A 21,410-nucleotide genomic window follows, 5' to 3' on the forward strand; every position below is an offset into this window, starting at 1 on the left:
AAAAAGTAGTGCCCCACCCCATTCCCCCGCCCCCCTCCCCAGCTTCCTTGTAGCCCCTTCAGGTACTGGAAGGTGCTGTAAGGTCTCCCCGGAGCCTTCTCTTCTCCAGGCTGAACAAGCCCAACTCTCTCAGCCTGTCCCCATAGCAGAGGTGCTCCAGCCCTCTGAGCATTCTCGTGGCCTCCTCTGGACTCGCTCCAACCGGTCTATATCCAGTTGGTCAATACACCTACCCTACACTCATGCACTACATTCATCCACATTACTTAAAAAACACTATGAGCATCAATCAGAACTGCTCTTCTCATTCTACAGAGGAGAAACTGAGGAAATAGCTCAGTATTTTGACTACTGCTATATACTGATCAACAGCAAAATTAACAGGCGTATTAATCTAAGCCACTGAGTTCCTTAGGTCTATAGAAAAGGGATTTTTAAACATAGCACAGAAAGGTAAATATGACATAAAATGAAGCTGACAACAGCCTGGTACACATGACAGAATCAGTGCACACAGTCACTTGTATATCACATACCGATCATGTATTAACAAAAAAGCAAGCAAAGCATATTCATAACCTAGGTGTACTCTGGCTCTTAATGAATGATGGAACTGTTTCTATAAAACCAAGAGTGACAAGATATTTCTGAAAATAAAATCTTACTTAAAACCAAATAAACTCAAAATTGTCAAAATTAACAGAATGCCAAGCTAAGCATTTCCTCCTTTTCCAGATTCTTAGGCTGTGTTTACTAGACGTTTCCCTTTTTCAGCTCTCAGGTTATTCTTTCAATCTGTGTAGTTGCCCCAGAGTAGTTAATTCCTTTAAATTAAATATTCTTCCATGCTAAATAATAATACAAGTATTTCTAAAGAGAAGATCCTTAAAATGAAGTTACTGCCACCTGCTGATCATTTGCAGAAATCCAAAACACAGCTACTGCTGAAGGCTTCAACAGTTACCTTGCAAACACCGTGCCACTCCCACCGGGAAACGTGTAAGGATGCTGCTTGCGGAATACATGACCCACTCTGCTGCAAGGGATGATTTCTAGGCTCCCACCGCATTGCCAAACTCTGAATGAGATCTCTGAAATGAAAGCGTGAAGGAACAGCATCACAAAACACTGTAATTTTGTAGTACACTATTTACAAAGAATGCTTTTATTGACTATTGCTGGGATCGGTAAGATGGTGTTCTGAGAAATTCAAGGGTAAACAAAGGCATATCTGAGCATTATTATTCTCCAAGCTCAAGAGAAAGAATCATACCAACTTGGAAGGTGAAGTATGTCTTGTCTTATCTGAAGTTACTGGCGTTGCCCAAATTCATAAACTGTGCTGCATTTTCCCAAAGTTAGGTCTGTATGTACCATTAGTGTGCTTTATCTAAAGGGTAAGCAACACTTGATACACGTAACAGATAAATTAGTGATCTAGCTTATAATAAATTTTTCCAGGTAAAGATGGAATAACAGTGGACAAAATCAAGGCATGACAAAACAGAGTCGAGCTACTAACCTACTATAGCAGATAAGCAAACAATGGCTGTGGAAGGAGTGATATCGAGTCAATCTTGATTTGAAGACAGACTGAATATGGATGCAACTTCTGTAAGTTGAAGTTTGTGGACAGTACCTAAGCCAATCTATGGAGCTGACCCAGCTAGCGACGACAAGAAGGTCTAGAAATATTTATACACCTTTCTCAACTTAGACCTGTGACAACGCAAGTCACCTCGTGCTGACAGAAAACTTCATGCTTTCCAAATCAGTACAGTAAGAAGGGCGCTTCCAGCAGCAGTTTCACTTTTGACGATTCCACCTTTAGTCCAGCAGCTGCTGCTAGTTATTGAGTGCTACCCTCAGTTTCAAGCCTTTTCATACTCAGTATTTTTCCACTGACAAAAAAAAACCACTAAGCAGCTCTAATTTAAAGCCAGTGTCTAAGTACTACGTGCCACTCCTTCCCCTAGATGCCTTCCTGCCACATACACAAAATATGTAACAAGATAGCATTCCTTCAAAAATTAAATTAGAAAAGAGCCCCAAAGTTTAGAGAGCATGTCTTCTTGATGGTCTGTCCAGAGAAAAAGAAAAGAAAGAGAGAGGTGCTGTGATTTCAGCTGTTAACAGTGCAAGTTAACTGCCCTTCTTCTGAATGCTCTTTGCTTTTACAAGGATTATTTCCCTATTTGTTTCACTTCAGTGACAAATTCTGTTGCACTGGGGCCAATTAGGCACATTCATGAACCCTAGACAGTCCACATAGTCCAATCTATAGACAGATAATCTTCCAAAAATATTAATGACAATATTGTCTTTGCCAGAAACTTAGTGTCTTGATTTTCCTGTTGAATTAACATGGGACAATAGGCAAAAGCAATTTTTAAAGCAACTGAACATGACATTCTTTCTGTATATTTTTCATGGCATTGACTTGAGTCTCACAGCTCTTATTTTGAGCTTAGAATGAAAAAAAAAGTCACAGTAGATGACTGGTCACTGCTTCTATTAAACGATTTCATACCAAAAGCCATTCTATGCTTCTACCAGAGTAAATTTTCTGTATCCAGCTCAAATTTGGTCCCATGCTGTTCAAACTCCCACACTGAAAGCAGAGGAGTAATAGTTCTATTGTAGCACTTTGAAGCATTATTTATGGAGTTTTGCTAGAAAGTTCATAGTGTTATTAGCCCAAGATGAGAGGATGCTGCACTCAGTAAGGACAGCCTAGCAGTCAAAGACGACAAGGAGGATCTGATCAAAGATAAAGAGGTTTGTATTAGACAAGCAAGTGCAGGCTAAATGCTCAAAATCTAGTATTAGACTTCAAGTATTAGGAAATACAAGCCTCTGAAACGAGGTAAAGTGAGAATCTGGTTAAAAATAAAGGTCAATGCAGTATGCCTAAAGCTAGCTTTTTTCTTTTTTTTAAATGAGTCATTTTAAAGCTTAATCCAAAAAGTCACTGTCATCTATTGAATGTATGTAGGCATTGGAAAAGTATTTTTGTTTCAGAAATAATTTAGAAGTGTCTTGTGTTGACTTTTTTCATTATTCATAGCTTCCTCTACTGTGTAGATTAATTTGATTAATTCTCCCTCCATAAATTCCCAGAAATGTAAACCCAGAACGTATACTTTCTAGCACCTTGGATTCTGAAGAATCTCAAAATAAAGGTGAAAATGAATAATGGTTTGGGTTGGAAGGGACCTTAAAGACCACCTAGTTCCAACCCCCCTGCCATGGGCAGGGACTCCCTCCACTGGACCAGGTTGCTCAAAGTCTCATCCAGTCTGGCCTTGAAGACAGCCAGGATGGGGATGAAAAATAGCTCCATGGGAAAGACAGTAAAGGACTACTAAATAGGGAGAAGCCAACTAATTCTTATTTGCACCAGCATGGCTTCTAAAGCCTGGGTGGTTTTTTAAAGAAAAAGGAATGTACAGCAACTACAACTGTAAAAAACCCCACAAATTCCCTTAAGCCATATTTTTGCCATGTTCAGTGGGAGAAGAAATTTCGCTATTGTAACAATTTCAGCGGACACAGGTTTTCATTTAAAAAGGCATAAACAGCATGTCAAACCTTCAATTGCATGAGATCATGTTATACTTCTCAGTAAGAGATTTGCTCTTTTTATTGTAATGTGTCATCAACCTAGAAAACAGGGAATGTCTTACTAGCTCCCTGATTTTAGCAAAATTAAGAAAAGTCTAGGTTTCCAAATTAGACCCAAACTTTCTGATGGCCCATCCAGTTCTCCAGTGTACTCCGATTCTTCTACGCTTATCAAAAAGCACTGCAAAGATTGAGAATTAGAGTTTACAAAATCAAGACAAGACCTAACAAACCCTGACCCATGTTTTGTAAAGCAAGTACGTGTTATCAGTGACATCTAGCAACAATCTGAAAACGCACCATATCTTCATGTTAAGAGCTGTTTCTTAGCTAATTTAGGCATAACACTGCAGGCCCACCTCGAGATTTGTAAAGTTGAGATGACGCTAACGTGAACAAGATCTCACATAACAGCTGCTCTGTACATTCTTGAAGGGAAAAAAAGCTAAGTTTTAGAAGTCCATCTAACAGGTTCTTTGCACGTAACATCAAGCTGCTGATCCAGAGGTACGCTTGACAGCAAGGAGGCCTGACAAGTGTGCATGTTGAATTTAAACTGCACATCAGAGATTTCCAGTAGCCGGTGTATGTGTCATTTCCTGCCAATTAAATCATACCCATATGATTTTTACCCATCTCCAGTTAGTCTGGCAGCTACGAACAAATCATTAGCTGCTTGCTGTAGTGACTGACACTGCCTTTTCAGGGAACAGAGAAAAGGCACCCCAGAGTCTCCACTGGTTCTTTACTGTGGAGAAGGGGGAACAGAATGCAGCAGGAGCAACATAAACAGCTTTCTGCATGCCATCTTCTCACCTTGAGTAAGGAGCTGTCACTTGTGCTCTCCTGCTATCAAGGCCTCAATTTACCAGCTGCTAAATTTTCAGAAAACACTTGGTCGCTCAAGTACATGCTAGCAGCTAATCAAATATTTAAGTGCTCTAATGCAAGAGAGGTTTTCAGAGTGAACGTATCACTACAGTAAGTTTATCCAATGAATTTCTAAGACATTTGTAAAAAATGAAACAGTATGATATTCATACTAATACAATTCAGCAATATACAGAAAAAACCCCCAGAAAAACAAAGTAATTGTTCAAAATACTTTAGAGGTTTCTTCGAGTATGGCATAGGAAGGTCAGAGGCTGGACTAAAGGATGCATCTTCCAGCCTTGAAGCTGCTTACAGGAGTGTTAAACATTCAGTTACCATGTCTCCATACTCAGCGTGCTGTATACAGCACACATTTCCTTGTAGGCCAAGCATACGCTCAATGCATATGCACGTTTCAGTAACTCAGACTCGGGGGTTTTTACAAGTTCAAGGTATTTTAGGATTCTGCCGCTATCACGTGCAGTAGAGGAGTTTCTATCCTTAGAACTGGTCCCCAAACACCCTCGTTAGAATGTCTGAGATGCATTGTACAATGCTGTGGTGCAAAGAGTAAAAAACACTACTAAAGCCAGATCTAACCAGCATGTCAAAGAAGAAAAGGCTAAAGCACAAGTTCTCTCAATCCCTCCCTCCCTCTTCTCTAAATCCCACTTAAACAACAGAAAATAAGGAATTACAGCCAAAATACCTTCTCAACCATAATTATCTCATAAGGCTAAAGCAGGGATATAAAATTTTAAAAAAAAAAGTTTAGTTTCACTTAGTTTAGTTTCACTTAGTTTCACTAAGTTTAGATGCCAGGCAGTATAGTATTATTCATGTTGAGAGAGATTATTTTTCAGTCAGAGTTCTAATTGATTTCTTAAGACATATGTAAGAACATAAAACTCGAACTCCTGGGTTCTACTGTCCAGAATTAAATTTCAGCAACATCTGAAAACATACCTTAAATTGCCAGCATTTAAACATTACTGTATTTTAATCAGTAACTTCAGATGACGATGTGACTTTCAAACAAGATAACATTTTTGAAAGTAATTTATCTACATCCTGTAGTTTTTACTTTATCAAATTCCTTTACAAAAATATTCTCTGCTTAATTAACCAGTATATTTATTCTCTCATATTTAGCGTATAATTCCTATCTTGTTTTAAATTCTTTCATCAAAATAAACCCTTTGGATTTTGCCAATAATGTATGTAAGGTTTTAGTTCTAGTTTTAGTCCTCTTTGCACAAAAATCAGGAAGACCGTGACTCTGTGACAGTAAAGGCAATGACAAAACCCAGGTTTTTTTTCAAGACTGATCCAAAGGTAAATAATATACATACCTAAGTTTTCTCCACCCCAAACATCCATCATCATGTCATACTTCCCTAGTTCTTCAAAATAGGATTTGTCCATCACAAATAACCCACCAGCTATCATGGGGGTCCTAAACAGACAAGAAAAATTAAATTAAATACCTGCAGAACCAGGAATTGGAAAGTAACTATTATTTGCACCTCAAGGTTAAGACTGCCTTGAAAATGTTTGCAATGCTTCTGAATGCAACTAATTTTTCATCTATCTCTTCAAATTAAGTCTGCACACATTGCTATGGCATATAGAGGGCTATGACCACCTACCGAGGCAGCTTCCAAATCTCCCTTTAGCTCATGAGTTCCTTATGTAAAAGGTGGTAATTTGTGCCAGCAATAAAACCAACGCTGTAGTTTTAGCTCTTAAAACATACCACCTTTAAACAAAGCAACATCTACTTTTTGTTATGGGTAAATAATCTACCCGAGTGCTTTAAAGTACAATTTATTTTTGAGTCTCATAATGCATATAAATATGAGTGAATTTTCAATATTTGCAGATTCAGAAGACATTTTCTAACTTTAGGTGCAAACTACAATCTATTAGAGGGAGAAGTGGCGGTACAGACATACTTTATGGGAGCAACTGGATTTCCTTGCCGTGCTCTTCTTTGCTCTGGTGTCATGTAATCCCACTTGAACACCAGGTTCCAATCAAAGCCTTCAAGAAGAAAATATTGGAGAGTATGATGTTAAAAAAGACTGTGGTCAATCTGTAGTAACAATGTTGACTGAAAACACTGGGAACTGTAAATTAAATTGAAAATTTAAACTTGTACAAACTTCTGGGTAGAAAATAAACAAGTAAGAATCCAGATGAAAGGTAAAGAAGTTGACAGGACAGTAAAAAAAGTAAAACGCAAATACAAAATAGCTTTGATTTCTCTTGTTGGCATCTATTACACAAAGTAAGAAACCCAGTCAACAAGTGACAAAGCGAAAGCCTCACATGATTCCAACATCTCACATCAAACAGAACATGATATGAAGGTCTTCCAGCAATTACACATGCTCCCGACAGCCTTTACGGTACAACTGCATTTCAACCCTTATCAAACGACCACGTATTTTTGTTTACACTGGCTTTATGCTGTACTCTTGGTAATCCTCTATCAGCAGGGGCTCTCCATCACGAAGGGCACAACAGGTTATGTAGCTCTCACTTACTAACATTCATTTAACTATCTTGTCTCCCACTGCATGCTTCTAAGTGCATAGTTTTTGAAACCCGAGGCAAGCGCTAGCGTGCCAAAAACTTATGTAGGGGTGTGAGTGCACGTACATAGCAACAGCTGGTCTGGTCCTTTGAGTGAAGCACAAAGACCACTAGAACAGACAAGACTAGTAGGTCACCTACAGCAGCTTTCTACCTGACAACCACTCGAACTATCTCCCTTAGGCAAGGACACACAGCTGGTCTAAGACAAACTTCCTATAGGAAACACTAACAGTTTTTGAGCTGGGTTATGCCCATAAGCATCTATTAAAACATCTATTAAAAACTACACAAGGACCACAGCCCTCTCCCAGTACACCTAGCAAGCCAGCCTTATACAGACTGCCTGCTGCCAAACACATTTAGATCCTATGAGGTCATGTAAGGAATGATTTCCAGATTTCTGGTGCGCAGATGTCAATAGCTTGCTTTCTCCAGCATAAAGATAAAGCAATTACTTTGTGGGGAAGCGGAGAAAAAACTAAGGTAAACAGACAAAAATTACATTCCTACAAACTGTCTGCCTGCATCCATACACGTGCATAGTAACAACTTACGCAGAGAGTTTGAAAGCTAAACAGTTTTCACTCTAACTCAAGATATTTATCGCACACGCAATACAGAACTTATCCTGACGAGTCTTTACAGCATGCACACCACCTTTTTCTCTCCATGTTTGAGTATTTCATGAAGTGTTGCACTGTAAAAATGAAAGACCGTTTCACTACTCCAAAACTCCAAGCAGCAAAACAGTGAAACGGCTGCAATCTATAGTACTGCAAAGCCTCCAGCATGAAAAGTAAACAGATCTCCAATATTTCCATGCAGTTAAAAAGTCGCATTTCATCATACATACCCAACAAAATTACTTGCATCTGGGAGAACTTGGAAAAAAAAAAACACACCACCCTACTGTTCTCCAGCAGAAGCGGCAGTTACATATACTCCAACGAACACAAGGGGTCTCTTTTGGAACACAGCACTCTTACAAACTCAGAACAAGTGTATAAATTGTCTACCCATAAAAGCTGGTTTTCCATCTCCATTTTCACTGACTCTGGGAAAAATCTGCACTCAGTGAGATAGTATCAGTAACTCTGTAAAAGGAGTATTTTTAAACACAAGAGCATATCCAGTATGAAATACTATCCAGTGTAAACTGCACCATAGGCATGCACTAAATTATTAGATCTCTGTTAACTACAGTTTATTCCAGTAAGTAAAGTGTTTCTCAGGGCAGCATAAACACTTGTGCAAACGCCCTCTCAGAAAAAAAGAAAAATTGTAACATGAAGTGCATGGATTTAGGAGTGGCCAGACTTGGGAGTTATTTCAGCCCTGTCCACTTTAAAGAAGTTCGTAGCATTTGCTACGTTGCTTGTCTTGGGTGATTACGTCCTTTCAAAACAGGCCAGGCACAAATGCTGTCCCAGCTGTCTCGACACTCCAGGCTTGGGCCGCACGGATACTCTATCTAAGGTTGAAAGCATAGTTTGGTTTCCACGTTTAGACTTGGCCCCAGCGCAAGTGTCCCATGATGCCAAATGCTGTAGTGCCTCTAACGTGGTAATCTGTCCTCTGGGAAACGAAAAGAAATATATTATTCATGTTTCAACAGACCCCCAAGAAGCTTTGAACACTGGTATGTGCAAAATTTCTATTGTTAAAAAAAAAAAAAAGACAGCTCCTTGCTCCTCAGTTCAGAAGTACGGAAGCTCCACACATTTTAAAGAATCTATTACTATTGTGTATAGGGGGGAAAAATAAGCACTAAAAAGTAAAAAAAGAAAAAATTTGGGAAACATAGTTCCAAAGACGAAGCATGAAAAACAGTAGCAAGTGAAATGATCTCTCAATCTTGTCCTACTTCACTTGGGAAGAATTAAAGAGCATGAACCCCGCAGGAACCAATCAAAGGTTTCAATGAAAGAATTCCTCCTCTTACTGCAGACAACAATAAGAGCCACATAATGGTATAGAGATTTCCATACTCAAGGCATAATGAATAGATTGGGTAAAAGCCTTAAGGTTTTAATAAAGCTGGCACAGATAATAGCACAGAACTACACATTAGCATACTGTGAATATATGCACTGTAGGTGTCACTCCAGAACATTAATTAAAAGGATATAGAACCTCTCACCTCCAAATCACTGATTGGAAATTGAAGCGTCTGCTTATGTCACACAAGCACTGCTTTTATTTCAGTTTATTGGAGCAACACTTCGTGGCCCGTTAGAGACTACTAACTGACAGAATGGGCTCAAAATTGTTTTTTCCTTCCCCACTCAATAAAGTCCATTCAGAAAACACTGAAACACTGTGAGAACAGTACTGCATACTTTTATATTGAGGCTCATCTTATATCCTTGTGCAGGCAGTTCTGTTTCCAGGTTGTGGGAACAATTATTTAAAAAACCAAAAAGGGGCTGAGCATGCAATGGAGAGGGAGGCAGGGTAAGAGAACGACTATTTTAAATGCTAGATTTTTTATTTTTTTACTGTAAGCAATAAAAGTCTTAAAAACTTGTAATGAGCAAGGAATTTAGTGTGTGGTTGTGGTGAGAGGAGGATATATATATATTTTTTAAATGTACTTTTGAGGGCTTTACAACTCTACTATTTGCTGTCAACAGTTTACACTAGCCAGGCATAGTGAAATTTTAGTACTTCTAAACTCAATTTAACAGGAAACTTTGTAACTGTAAAGGTATAAACACCACAAATTTTCAAGATCACATGTTACTCTTCACAATTACAGACCATGGCTAACAAACATTTATTTTTTAAACACATGCCAAAGCTTTCTGCTTATTCATAAGAGTTTAATTTTTTTAAGCAAACCAGCATCTTGAAAAAACTCATAGGCACTGCATTGCTGATGGGCTTCTAAGCAAGAGAGCAATTAAAGCCTGTCTTATCTAAGAAGAGAATCATAAGCTCTGGCCATAAGCTGCTTCTGACACAATTACACAATCCTACAAACACTGGCGTGAGTACTGCATATTGCAGCATGAGCATGTAAGAATTAGTATAATAAAGACTGAACTGTTTTAAATCAGAAGACAATAAGGCCAATTAAAATCCAAGCCTAGAAAAAAACTGAACTGTAGAACTTAAACTAGATATATGAGAGGGAAGAACAGTATGTTAACTGCCCATTCGACAAGTGCAGTGATTATGAGCTTTGATATTGATGCTTTTCTTTCTTTTTTTAATTTGTATTCCAGTACAGGTACATACCGCCTTTTAAATCAGCTGACGCCCCCACATACTGGAAGTTGTCCATATTAATTACATCAATAATAGGAGACACAACTCTGGTCTTGTCCTAAAATAAATATTAGAAAGTAATATTGAAATAATGAAATCAATATATAAAGGTTCAGGCAGGATGAGATGTTAAAAAAAAAAGCGCGTCTCCCCCAGCTCTCCCCGTTTCGACTTACGGCTCTGAATAGCCAGTGCTGTGAATAGCCTTGCTCGGCACTCCTTCAGAAAACAGAAACCACACTATATGGCTGGGAATCCTCTAGGCTACTTATAATTGAGTAATCCCCTTCTTCTGACTTCCTCTTGAAGAGGGCAGCAAACTTGTAGTTCTGAAGGCAGCCGAGCAAACAGCACTTCCATTCTTACTTTTAAAGCCAGCACAAAGAAAAGCACCATCCAGGCAATTCGTATTTCCCACAGCAAAGCTCGAGCCACACAGTGCACTACCGTCTTGTTATTCCAACCTCTAAGGAACACTTGGGCCTTTCTGCAATCAGGAAAGTCTTAGGTTAATGCTAACCCATTTCACACTAGGAGAATCACGCTTCACGATCAGATACTTATCTAAGAAGGAAGACCTAAACCACTGCAGATTAATGAATGCTATTAATCTCCAGCAGCCAAGATTCCAGTGGTACAGATACCACCTTCCCCTGTCCGACCATGGTCTCATATACTACTCTAATGTTAATTACCTTAGCTGATGTGTTTGTCAAAACAGTTTAAGGCAAAAAAAAAACCCAAACAAACCACTTTCCAACAACTCCACATACAGCATCCAGTAGGATCACAAGACATCAGTACTCTAAAAGACGACTCCTCTAGTATTAGAAATGTAGTATCATAGCTAAGCCAGATCACCTCCATGAAGTAATTATTGGGAGAAAAAAACTACACACAAAAAACCTAACAAAACACACAAACAAACCAAAACCCCACCAACTCAACCAACAATCTACTCAGAGTAGCTTGACCAAACACTTTTGCTTGAGTTCAAACAATGCAGCATTGTGCAGAGAGCAGAGGTAACTTCAGAAGAGTATATCACCAAATCTCTGAATGTACAGTGTTTTGAATAAACAGGAGATATTTTGCTAACACTGTCGTAGAGAAATGGTTCTCATCGTTAAAAAAAAATACCAAACAGGTCCATTTTAAAAACTTAAGAAGTAAGTATGTCTTCCAACAACAATGCATATATACTAAACAGCGGTTCAAAAAATCCCTCCTTGCTAATCAGTATTACAGAGAACAGATCGGAGCCAAACCGGTAGGAGAATAGTTTAAGCTCATACCAAGAGACTTAAAAGCAACTCTTTTAGTCAAATACTTTGATTGGTCCAATAAGGACATTAAACACCCATTTTCTTTTACTGAATCTTAACTATTCAATCTGTGCAGATTTTAATAAGCCCAAATTACATAGTTGGCATTTACTAGGTGATTCTGCCTGAGTAAGCAAAAGGCCAATTTTAACTTCTGTATAAGTCAAAAAGAGAATCCAAGTTGTGCCTCCAGCTAAACACTGAAGATCATTACTGATCTCTACAATCCTTTTAAGGATGCCACCCACCTGTGCCAAATACCTGCCTTGATAAGGGATATAACATAACATTTAATCAGGTCTGCTAGGTATTAATTAGCTTAGTCTAAAGCAAACTAGAAACACAAACACCAACCTGTCCTGTTCCCCCACTGGTCACATCTTTAGCCCCTGTTTCTGTCAGCTGCAGCCCCACGTCCATGTTTGTAATGGCAAGCCTATGGTTTTGGTGTGTTGTTAACTGGGAGGCAATTATGATTCACTGCAGCTCAACTGCAAAACACTACTTGTGTTTGCATGTTCTCCTATATCACTAAAGCACTTCCAGCGACCTTATTTTAGGCATTCTATACACAGTGATAGAACTGGAAAAATCCTCTATGTAAAGGCTGAGACAGAAGATATCCAACCTACCAAGTTATTCAGTATACACCCATCAGCATGAAATACCAAAATGAAACCACCCTTCCTTACTTTCTCCTTTTTTCCTTCATCTGGAAACAGACAGCTTATAGAACAGAATCATTTAGGTTGGAAAAGACCAACCTAAAAGATCGATTCCAACCCTTAACCTAATACTGCCAAATCCACCGCTAAACCATTCCCTAAGCACCACATCTCCGTGTCTTTTAAATACCTCCAGGGATCGTGATTCGACCACCTCACTGGGCAGCCCATTCCAACACTTGACAACCCTTTCAGTGAAGAACTTTTTCCTAATATCCAATCTAGACCTCCCCTGGAGCAACTTGAGACAGCTGCTTCTTGTCCTGTCACTTGTTACTTGGGAGAAGAAACCAACATCTATGCTCATCTCTAAAAAACCTTTTCTGACAAAAACTTGCATGTTCTCAAATGGTTCTACTCAGCTTGGTTGAACCTGGTGGTAAAAGTTGTCCAAGCTGTAATGTGTCACATCAGGCAGAGCTTCAGTTAGGTTTCAACTTCTCTTCACTGTGCTGAGCAAGCAGGTAGCATGTTGTCTCTATGAAATTGGGATTTCCTCAGGCTTTTACTGCTGGTCTGATGAGTTCTGTCAGTACCAGTGTGACACCACACTAACATCACTTGCTACACCTAACATATTATTTAAGCAACTTACAGTTGTTTCTCTGACAAGCAAATATCCAGGTTGCCACCATCCAGTTTAATGTACAACTCCCCCCCTTCTGTTGGCTTGGAAACATGCTGCTCCTTCTATGATTTGAAATTACAGATTTGCTCAGCAGCGAAGCAGAGAGGACTTGCACATTTTTAAGGTGATGCTTTGCAGGGCACTACAAAGTTGTTAATGCAGGGACTGCTAAGAACAGCTCATGGGAATCCAAAGTAGAGGGAGTTCATTAACTTACAACACTAAAAAGCAGCTGCTCCCTTTAAATTATCCTAAAGCAAGATAATTCTTTATCCACAGTGTGACTGAAGTAGAAATCCGATGTGGATTTTAGAACAAAAGACACAAGCAAAAAAGGGACACTCTTTGTAATCTGTTTCATACTCAAGGGTTGACACCATAACTTACAATGGAACACACAATTGGAAAACCATGTGCTTGTTTATGAGGGTAATGGAAAGAAATAGCCTGTGAATACTGCAAGTCTTAGTGCCCAGAAATTTGCAGTAGTCTCTTTCATTTGAACATTTCATAAGGACATTATGTATGCTCTAGAGAGTTAGAATATTATATATTCTCATAAACCATCAGAAATTATCCTCAAAATTCTGTATACACCCCACCTACAAAAAAAATCTCAAGACACTTAGAAGATTAAGCTTTACAACACTCTTACAAGAAAATAAGAAGATACAAGTATTTTCCTTTTGGCACTGTGCCAGTTAAAAGGTGACTCATTCAAGGTCACAAAAATGAGACACATGATAAAGGAATCTACATCTCGTTTCTTAAAAATAGTTCTTTCTTCCTTTTAAGATCACCTTCATTTAAAAGAAGTGATATAGGAGTTACAGCTATGCTATGAAAACAGGTTAGCTCAGTTCTGCATCAGAACCTTCCAATTTTTATTTTTCTCATGTATCTGATGTATTATAAGAATAGAACAAAGTGATTAGAAATTGGAAATGGAAAAAGCTAAGTAGGCAAATGTTCATGAAATAGCTAGCATTTAACAATATAACTCCTAAAAACAACCAAACAAAAAAATTCTCCAAACAAAAAAATTCTCCAGGAGGGAGCAAAGAGGGAAAAGATACACCAGCTCTAGGTTACACAGGTAGTTGTACATTCTGAACTCTAAAATATTCACCTTGTATGTACACTGCTTCTGCTTTAAGCCTCTGCTCAGATTGCTGAGAAAAATTCCTACCCATGTCAGACCCCTCTAGAAATGCTGTGTGAGTCTGGTCAACAGCAGAAGATACTCTAACCAGGAAACCCTCTCATAGAAGAAACTGTGGGAAGCATCATCCTTCAATTGGTGAAGAGAGTTTGATGCCTCAGGTGCTTCCAACACAAAGCAAGAGGTTAAAGACACAGCTTTCTAAAGTGATTACAGCACATCAGATAGAGTACTGTAGAACTGAATCGATTCAGACTGTTTATTGGAAGTTATAAATTGTTATACTGCAATACACACAACTAATCCCCAAAACTCCAACACAATAAATGCCAAGTGGGCAATTCTGAAACAACAGGAAAACAACAGCCCACACTTTCCACCACATGTAGAATAGATCATAGAATCATGGAATCGTTTGGGTTGGAAGGGACCTTACAGACCATCTAGTTCCAAGCCCCCTGCCATGGGCAGGGACACCTTCCACTAGACCAGGTTGCTCAAAGCCTCATCCAGCCTGGCCTTGAACACTTCCAGAGATGGGGCATCCACAGCTTCTCTGGGCAACCTGTTCTAGTGCCTCACCACCCTCTCCTGGAAGAATTTCTTCCTGATATCTAATCTAAAACCTCCCCACTTTCAATTTAAACCTGTTACCCCTTGTCCTGTCACTACAGGCCCTTGTAAAAAGTCCCCCCCAACTTCCTTGTAGGCCCCTTCAGGCACTGGAAGATGTAACTTCAAAAAATGCTGTATTAATGTATAGCAGCCCTGACCTGAAAAAAGTTACCTCCGAGGGCAGAGCAGGAAAGAGTTCATACCTATTCAGCTTCTTGTCACTGAGGCTATCAAGCAAATGCTGCCGATTAACATCAAACAACATACTGTCTGCACTGTGAGCAATCCATTTAAAATAAAGAACTACCACGTACTATATATAAACACTATCCATGCATTTATTATTTGAACAAGCAGAAAGCTTAGAAGCTACTTTATCAACCCTATACTTTGGAATCTTCCCAGATGGAAGTAAACTGGAATTCTGCATCAATTATTTTTTTAACAGTATATCAAGCTTTTAAGAATGGAAAACTGTATTCATACAGCTGAAAACTATTCAGTGGCATACATGATTAGTGTGATCAGTGATGATTGTGATGAGTAAGTACTGAAGGATCTAATAATACATGTACTACTAAAAAGTGGCTGCTGCACAAAGCAAAATAGGCACCAGTTTTCCCACCAAGTACAGCACATGTAACGCTGGATCTTTACAAAACTGTCAGCAATTTAACAAGAGTTTTTACACTGTTATGATGAAAACCTTAACACTTTCCCATCTCATACCAGTTTCAGAAAGCTACATGAGTGTGCCCTGAGAAGAGCCATAAAGAAAAAGGGTAAATGGCAAAACAGCTGTCTTACTACCTTCAAGTTTATTTTCCCAGTTAATTATTACAGAGAAATTCCACCAATCCTTCTGAGGCTGCAACACTTCACACGAGCACAAAAATAGAAGGAAGTGCTATGTTACTCATGCTCAAGGGCTTTGTAGGCTCTAGGTACTTAAACAGTGTCCAGGTTGGAGTCAATTAAAGTTATTTCTACCCCAAAATAGGATTTTAACTGCTGATATGTCTTAGGCAATTTACAGTGCTTCTGGAATACAGTAAAGCATCATAGAACCAAACAGAATAAGGAAAACCAGTCATCAGTTGATAGCTTCTCCATTAGCATATTGTGTATATGGGTTTTACTTCCTTTTTCCCCCCCTTCCCCTCTCACCTTTGTTTTGCAGGGGAGTAGGGGGGAGAAATGCAAAGGGAAGTATAGGGAGGATAAGCAAAGAACCGGGCATTAACAAGACAGAATAGCTTAGCAAAACCATTTTGACCAGCAGCGTTTTGAAAGAAAGCCGTTCCAGGAAAGGGGAGTTTACCTGAAAGAGAATGAAATTAAGAAAGACGAAAAACCCTGTTGTCTTGAGTGTTCCTCAGTGCTTTTTGGGATCACACCTGATCCACTTTCCACTTCAACTGAGTTCCTCCATAGCAATTTAACATGTATAACCAACCCCCTGGAGAAACAGTGTACTTTCAACGCTCTCAATCGTTTTTCCAGGACACAGGAGGTGAGAGCCCACAGTCCCTGCTAATTTCCATGAGCATTCTGGTTTCACAGCTCAACTTCTCTCCTATTATCACGCTGAATCTTAATGAGGCACAAATGCCCAGGTAAACTGAAGCACATCGAGATGGTATCAGTTGAGGAGAACTATGCTTTTCTCTAAAGATTTCCAACACTTACTGAGGAGGTCCCTAAAGAACCAAAGCAGAATATATTTGAATTGCTTGTAAAGATGATAATAAATATTCACATTTTATGTTCCTGTGTTCACAGATTAAATGCACAAAAACTGGGTTTTAATCACAGAACATTCCGATCATCTCCATCAGCTCACTTCAGCAAAAAAGCTTCCTTAGAAAAAATGCATAAAATTAATGTAGTATAAACCAGATGGCTTTAAAATTTAAAAGCTACTTCAGGAAATTACTTTAGAAGAACTCTTTACTAACCTCAGCTACTCTTTCCAAAAGAGGTTCCAGCCAGTGTTCATTGCACTCACAGTGACTATCCAGGAAGGTCAGTACTTTCGCTTGTGCTGCATCTGCCCCTCTGACACGGGAGCGCATCAAGCCTGAGAAGTGAAGATAAAACATTTAAAATACTTACTGGGGAAAATAATCAACAGCAGTAAGAAACCAGTGCGTTCCAAATTAGTCACGAATTCAGTTACTTTAACTCGGACAGCACAAACACACAAGTCCCATTACCAAAATAAGAATCTGGTTAACAACTCAGTGAAGTGACTTCACGACAAACACCCTGCAAGTTTCCAACCTACTGCACTCCAGTCTACAGGTTCCAATCTGATTTAAGTAGAAGAATTCAAGTACTTTTTCAAAATAAGTAATACACAAGTACAGCTGGGTCTGCATTGCAATAAGTGGTATGTATACCGATAAATGTTACTCAAGATCAGTCCTGAAAACAAACACCTTTCCTACAGTTCTAGGACAGAACTGAGGAATGCACCATCATAACTTACCCTCCCCACCTTTTTCCTGCCCCCTACCCATCCTACTTCTCTCCACAGTCTGTCCATTCTTCTATCAACTTCTTCCAGAAATAACCATGCTTCATTAATTCATGTCCGACAGCCTTCCCCCCACCCCTTCCAACTGGCCTTCCCTGTGCTTCTTCCAACTCTTGTTTGTGGTTTAGTGGATTTGGGGGTTTGTTTGTTGATTTTTTTTTGTTGAGGTAGTTTGGTGGGGTTTTTTGTTTTCTTGTTTTACATTTTATCTTGAAAAGATTTCTTTAGGAAAAATTTCTAGTAAAGCCTAAAGGTTGTTCTCTACACCTCAATTACAAATCCCCTCACTTACGTGCCCTGCTCCTTTCCTTCCTTCCTACTCTTTTAGTTTCACTTGATGACCTCACCATTCCCTTGCTATATTTACACACATTACCCCAGAACATCCCACCATTCACTCCAGTGCAGAAAATAGAAAGCTTCCTCTCATTCCTTCGCAAATTTTCTCCCTACTTTATTACTATTCAAAATTCATTGATTTCAAGACCAAAGCCATGCAATTTTTTTTTTTTCTTTTTCTTTCTACATTGCTTCCCATCAAGTCTGTTCTGTTTCTGGGTTTAGTTTTTTCCTCCCCTAACTGCAACACTGTAAAAGAGTCAACCCCATTTCTTTGTTACCTTTACAAAATAAACCTTCAAAATACGACTGCAAAACAGAATACAAGATGCTTAAGAGGAAAGGCTTGTTTGATCTGTCCAACACCGAGCAATAAACAGCCTCATCAAGATCCTTTTACTACCTCTTACCACAAATGTGAGCGCTTTGCCGTTGTAGAGATGCACGCTGCTGATGCTCTCCGACAGCACCTTCCACACCTTCTGTTGCGTGCTGGCAGCTATCTATACTTCACTGCTTTTATGCTGTCTCCCCAGTTCCAACCTCTGAATCTGTTCTGTTCTTTTTTTCCACATTCCTCAAGCACTCTGGCTATGTTTTGCTTCCGCAATTCCTCACTTGCAGAGCTTATCATCTGTGACTTACATTCTTGGACAACCTACTGTCTTGCTCTACTTCCATAGAAAATAGTGTTTCCAATTTCCATTTTTTTCCCCCCTATATCTGAGGTGACCACTTGGGTCATTGAGTCTTTACAATCACATCCAGTCTTAAAACAGAGTTGAGAAGGTTCCCCTGAACATTTATTCACAGACTACCATAACCTCCAAAACACATCTGTTCCCGTAACAAACTCTGGACCTACATATGCGACCAACAGCTACTATCACACATTGCTGAAAGCATGGCAGTCAGTATTATCCCCTCCACAGACACTATCCCTTTATTTTTATTTTAGAACACAGTTATTTCCTCTGTTCTTCATACTAATGTGCTAGTCTTGGTGTCTTACCAGTCAATTTTATTGATTTTCTTACATTTTAATTTGTGTCCGAGATATCTGTATCTGCCTACACTTGAAAATGAAAAGCAAAGCATCAAACTCAAGCATAACAAGCCAGTAATCAAATGAAATCTTAAAATATTTTAATTTTAAAAAATTATAACGTGGTTGCCCATAAGCACGCCGAGGCAAAACTTTGTAAATAGTATGGTAGATCCCACGGGTATAATTTAATCCTAATCTCACAAAAATAACAAGTACAGTAATCCTGTGCCTTCAATTTACAAATTGTTGTTCTTTTCTGACATAATGAAAGATTTGTCAAATTATTTAATTTTCAGATCTACTGATGCACATTTTTAGGTATGAATGAAAATTCAGTTCATCTGTATGTGCAAGTAGAAAGTTAGCATTTGCAATTATTAAAACAATAAACAGAAAGTGTTACTTCATTCAATTTTTCCACTACTGTTATCCCCATATTTAAGTACAATTACCTCTTAAGAACAATTGTATTGATTGGAAGAACGATATCAACTTACTCAGAACGCTGCAAACACGGCAAGTTATAAGAGGCCTACTATCCTAACAAGCCTTTGTTCACAAGTCTATACCAAAAGAACTATTTAAACACTAAGAGCCCATGAGTTTGCAATAACTAATTATGTGACAACACAGGTTTTGTGCATATCATTTCCAGTTTAACAGTCTAATGTTTCGACTGCTCCCCAGGCCAGGCTGGCAACTGCAAAAATACAGCACCTATAAAAGTAAACAAGCACATATCTGCTAACTCAGCCAGCTATTTCAGCTGCCAACTCTCAGTTATGATGTCAAACAGCTGTAGAATAACAGTTGCCTGTATCTAATACTTTAAGCTCCATAGCCAGGAAGCTGCTGACTGAAGGGCTCAGTGACATGAGACCATAAGTTACAAAGCAACACAGAGTAAAACAAAAATGTAAGACGAGTTTGTTACACTTGTGTTTTGGAAGCACACTGGCTTCAGGAAAACTGGGATACATGGTCCCAGCCCTGTTGTTGCTCAAACTCTCTCAGGTCTGCCAAACAAACTGTTTGCCAGGCTGTCCATCAACGGGATCCTTAAAATGATCTCTAGTAAGGGAACCAGCAAAAAAAAACCACACCAAAACAAGACAAACAAACAAAAAAAACCCACCACGGCTATTTTTAAGCTGGATCATTTCAAACATTCATACAGTTTGCAGTGAGACCTTATGTACAATGAGAGCAGCTTACCAGAAAGAGAAAGGAGAGGTTGAGAGTTAAAGAATTTCTCAAGTCAGTGAAAGCCAACAACGGACAACTGCGCACACAACTATACGGCATTCATCAGAATTACCATTTTTACTTGCACAAATGCATTTGTTTTTATTCCTTACACTAGCAAACGTGATTTATAAAGTGAAAATCTCCCCTCCAATATGGAATGTATAGCAGAATGTTCCTTTAAAAGGCTTGAAGATTAACAGAAAAGGCAGCACATTGCAACTTGTATCTTCCTTCCCCCAGATTATGCCTACCTTCTCGGCGATCATTTCGAAGAACCCGCACTTTTTCAATTTTTCCCAAGAGTGCACCATCCTCAGCTTAAAAAAATAAAATAATAATTAAACAAACAAGCAAAAGCAAAACCTCTGACTGATGAGAACTAGTTTGATATCCAACACTGTACCATAAGAGAGGCTGTCTTCTACGAAAACCGAAAGATTTGTAGTGGAAAAATGTTTATGGTCATAAATAGTTAACTGTAAGACATATGCTTAAAAAAAAACTCTGTTTCATCAGAAGTAAAGAGAAGTTACCAGGTTAAGAAATTACTACCCTCATTATATTATTAAAAGCTAGTTTAATTTTACACTAGTGTAAAATTCTATTTTACATTAATTTCATTTTATTTGCTGATATTCTCTTTACTTACTTTAGACAGTTTCTACTCTGTGTAAGAGAAAAAAACAAACTTTTATAGGATTAATTTTTTTTTTTTTTGCATATAAGAAAGTTCATTTCTTAACCAACATTAAAGCTTAAGCCTATCCTAAACTAGCTATAAACAATGCAAATGCACACATGAACTTCCTTTCAGAAATGTTACTCAGAGGTCCATCTCAACTGTTCAGGACTGTATTGTGATACCCTAGGAGTTATAAAACCTTGGTTTATTTTGGACTCAGTAATAGTTTTTCCAAGAGACTCATGGAAAACAGCATTCGTTTAAATCAGTGCTTCAAAAATATTTGGTACAAGCAGATTTTATTTTTACATTGGATAACATACTATGTAAAGGCTGTTTTCACTTATACACTCTGCTCCTTCAGCTAGCAGGAAGCAGTAAAACATACCTGAAGTATTTATCAGAACTCTTCACATTTCCACAATGACAGATACAAAAGAATTAAGAATTGGTTTCAGATCTGTCTCTGCAAACTTCTATTTAAGTGACCTATTCTTAACAGTCACCTACTAGCATCTACAGAGAGTCTTAGACAATAAACGAAATAAAGTTAAGACCCTGTCAAAGTACTTACAATCATTACTGTAGTCATCCACCAATATGATTTCCTTAATAAGATGTGATGGGCTTTTTTTAAGGACACTGAAACAGACAAAAAGAAATTATTCAATACTAAGTAGTCTTAATTTTCCATAACTGTCATATAGCAGTTACTTTATTAAGCCACAGTA

The 21,410-nt window shown here is 38.5% G+C and overlaps 1 protein-coding gene across 1 annotated transcript in view; it reads right to left on the reverse strand.

Moving 5' to 3' along the window:
* GALNT2 (polypeptide N-acetylgalactosaminyltransferase 2) overlaps positions 1-21,410 on the reverse strand; it is a 43,421-nt gene that overhangs the window by 11,480 nt on the left and 10,531 nt on the right. Inside the window, exons 4-10 of the mRNA XM_010161348.1 lie at positions 21,254-21,321; positions 20,249-20,314; positions 16,782-16,903; positions 10,339-10,426; positions 6,453-6,540; positions 5,850-5,953; positions 965-1,091 (exon numbers count right to left, since the gene is read on the reverse strand). Of these exons, the coding sequence (XP_010159650.1) occupies positions 965-1,091; positions 5,850-5,953; positions 6,453-6,540; positions 10,339-10,426; positions 16,782-16,903; positions 20,249-20,314; positions 21,254-21,321 (663 nt within the window). The remainder of the gene's footprint in view (positions 1-964; positions 1,092-5,849; positions 5,954-6,452; positions 6,541-10,338; positions 10,427-16,781; positions 16,904-20,248; positions 20,315-21,253; positions 21,322-21,410) is intronic.

This window comes from Eurypyga helias, unplaced genomic scaffold (genome assembly GCF_000690775.1).
Source record: "Eurypyga helias isolate BGI_N326 unplaced genomic scaffold, ASM69077v1 scaffold37781, whole genome shotgun sequence".
In the NCBI taxonomy this organism is placed as follows: domain Eukaryota; kingdom Metazoa; phylum Chordata; class Aves; order Eurypygiformes; family Eurypygidae; genus Eurypyga; species Eurypyga helias.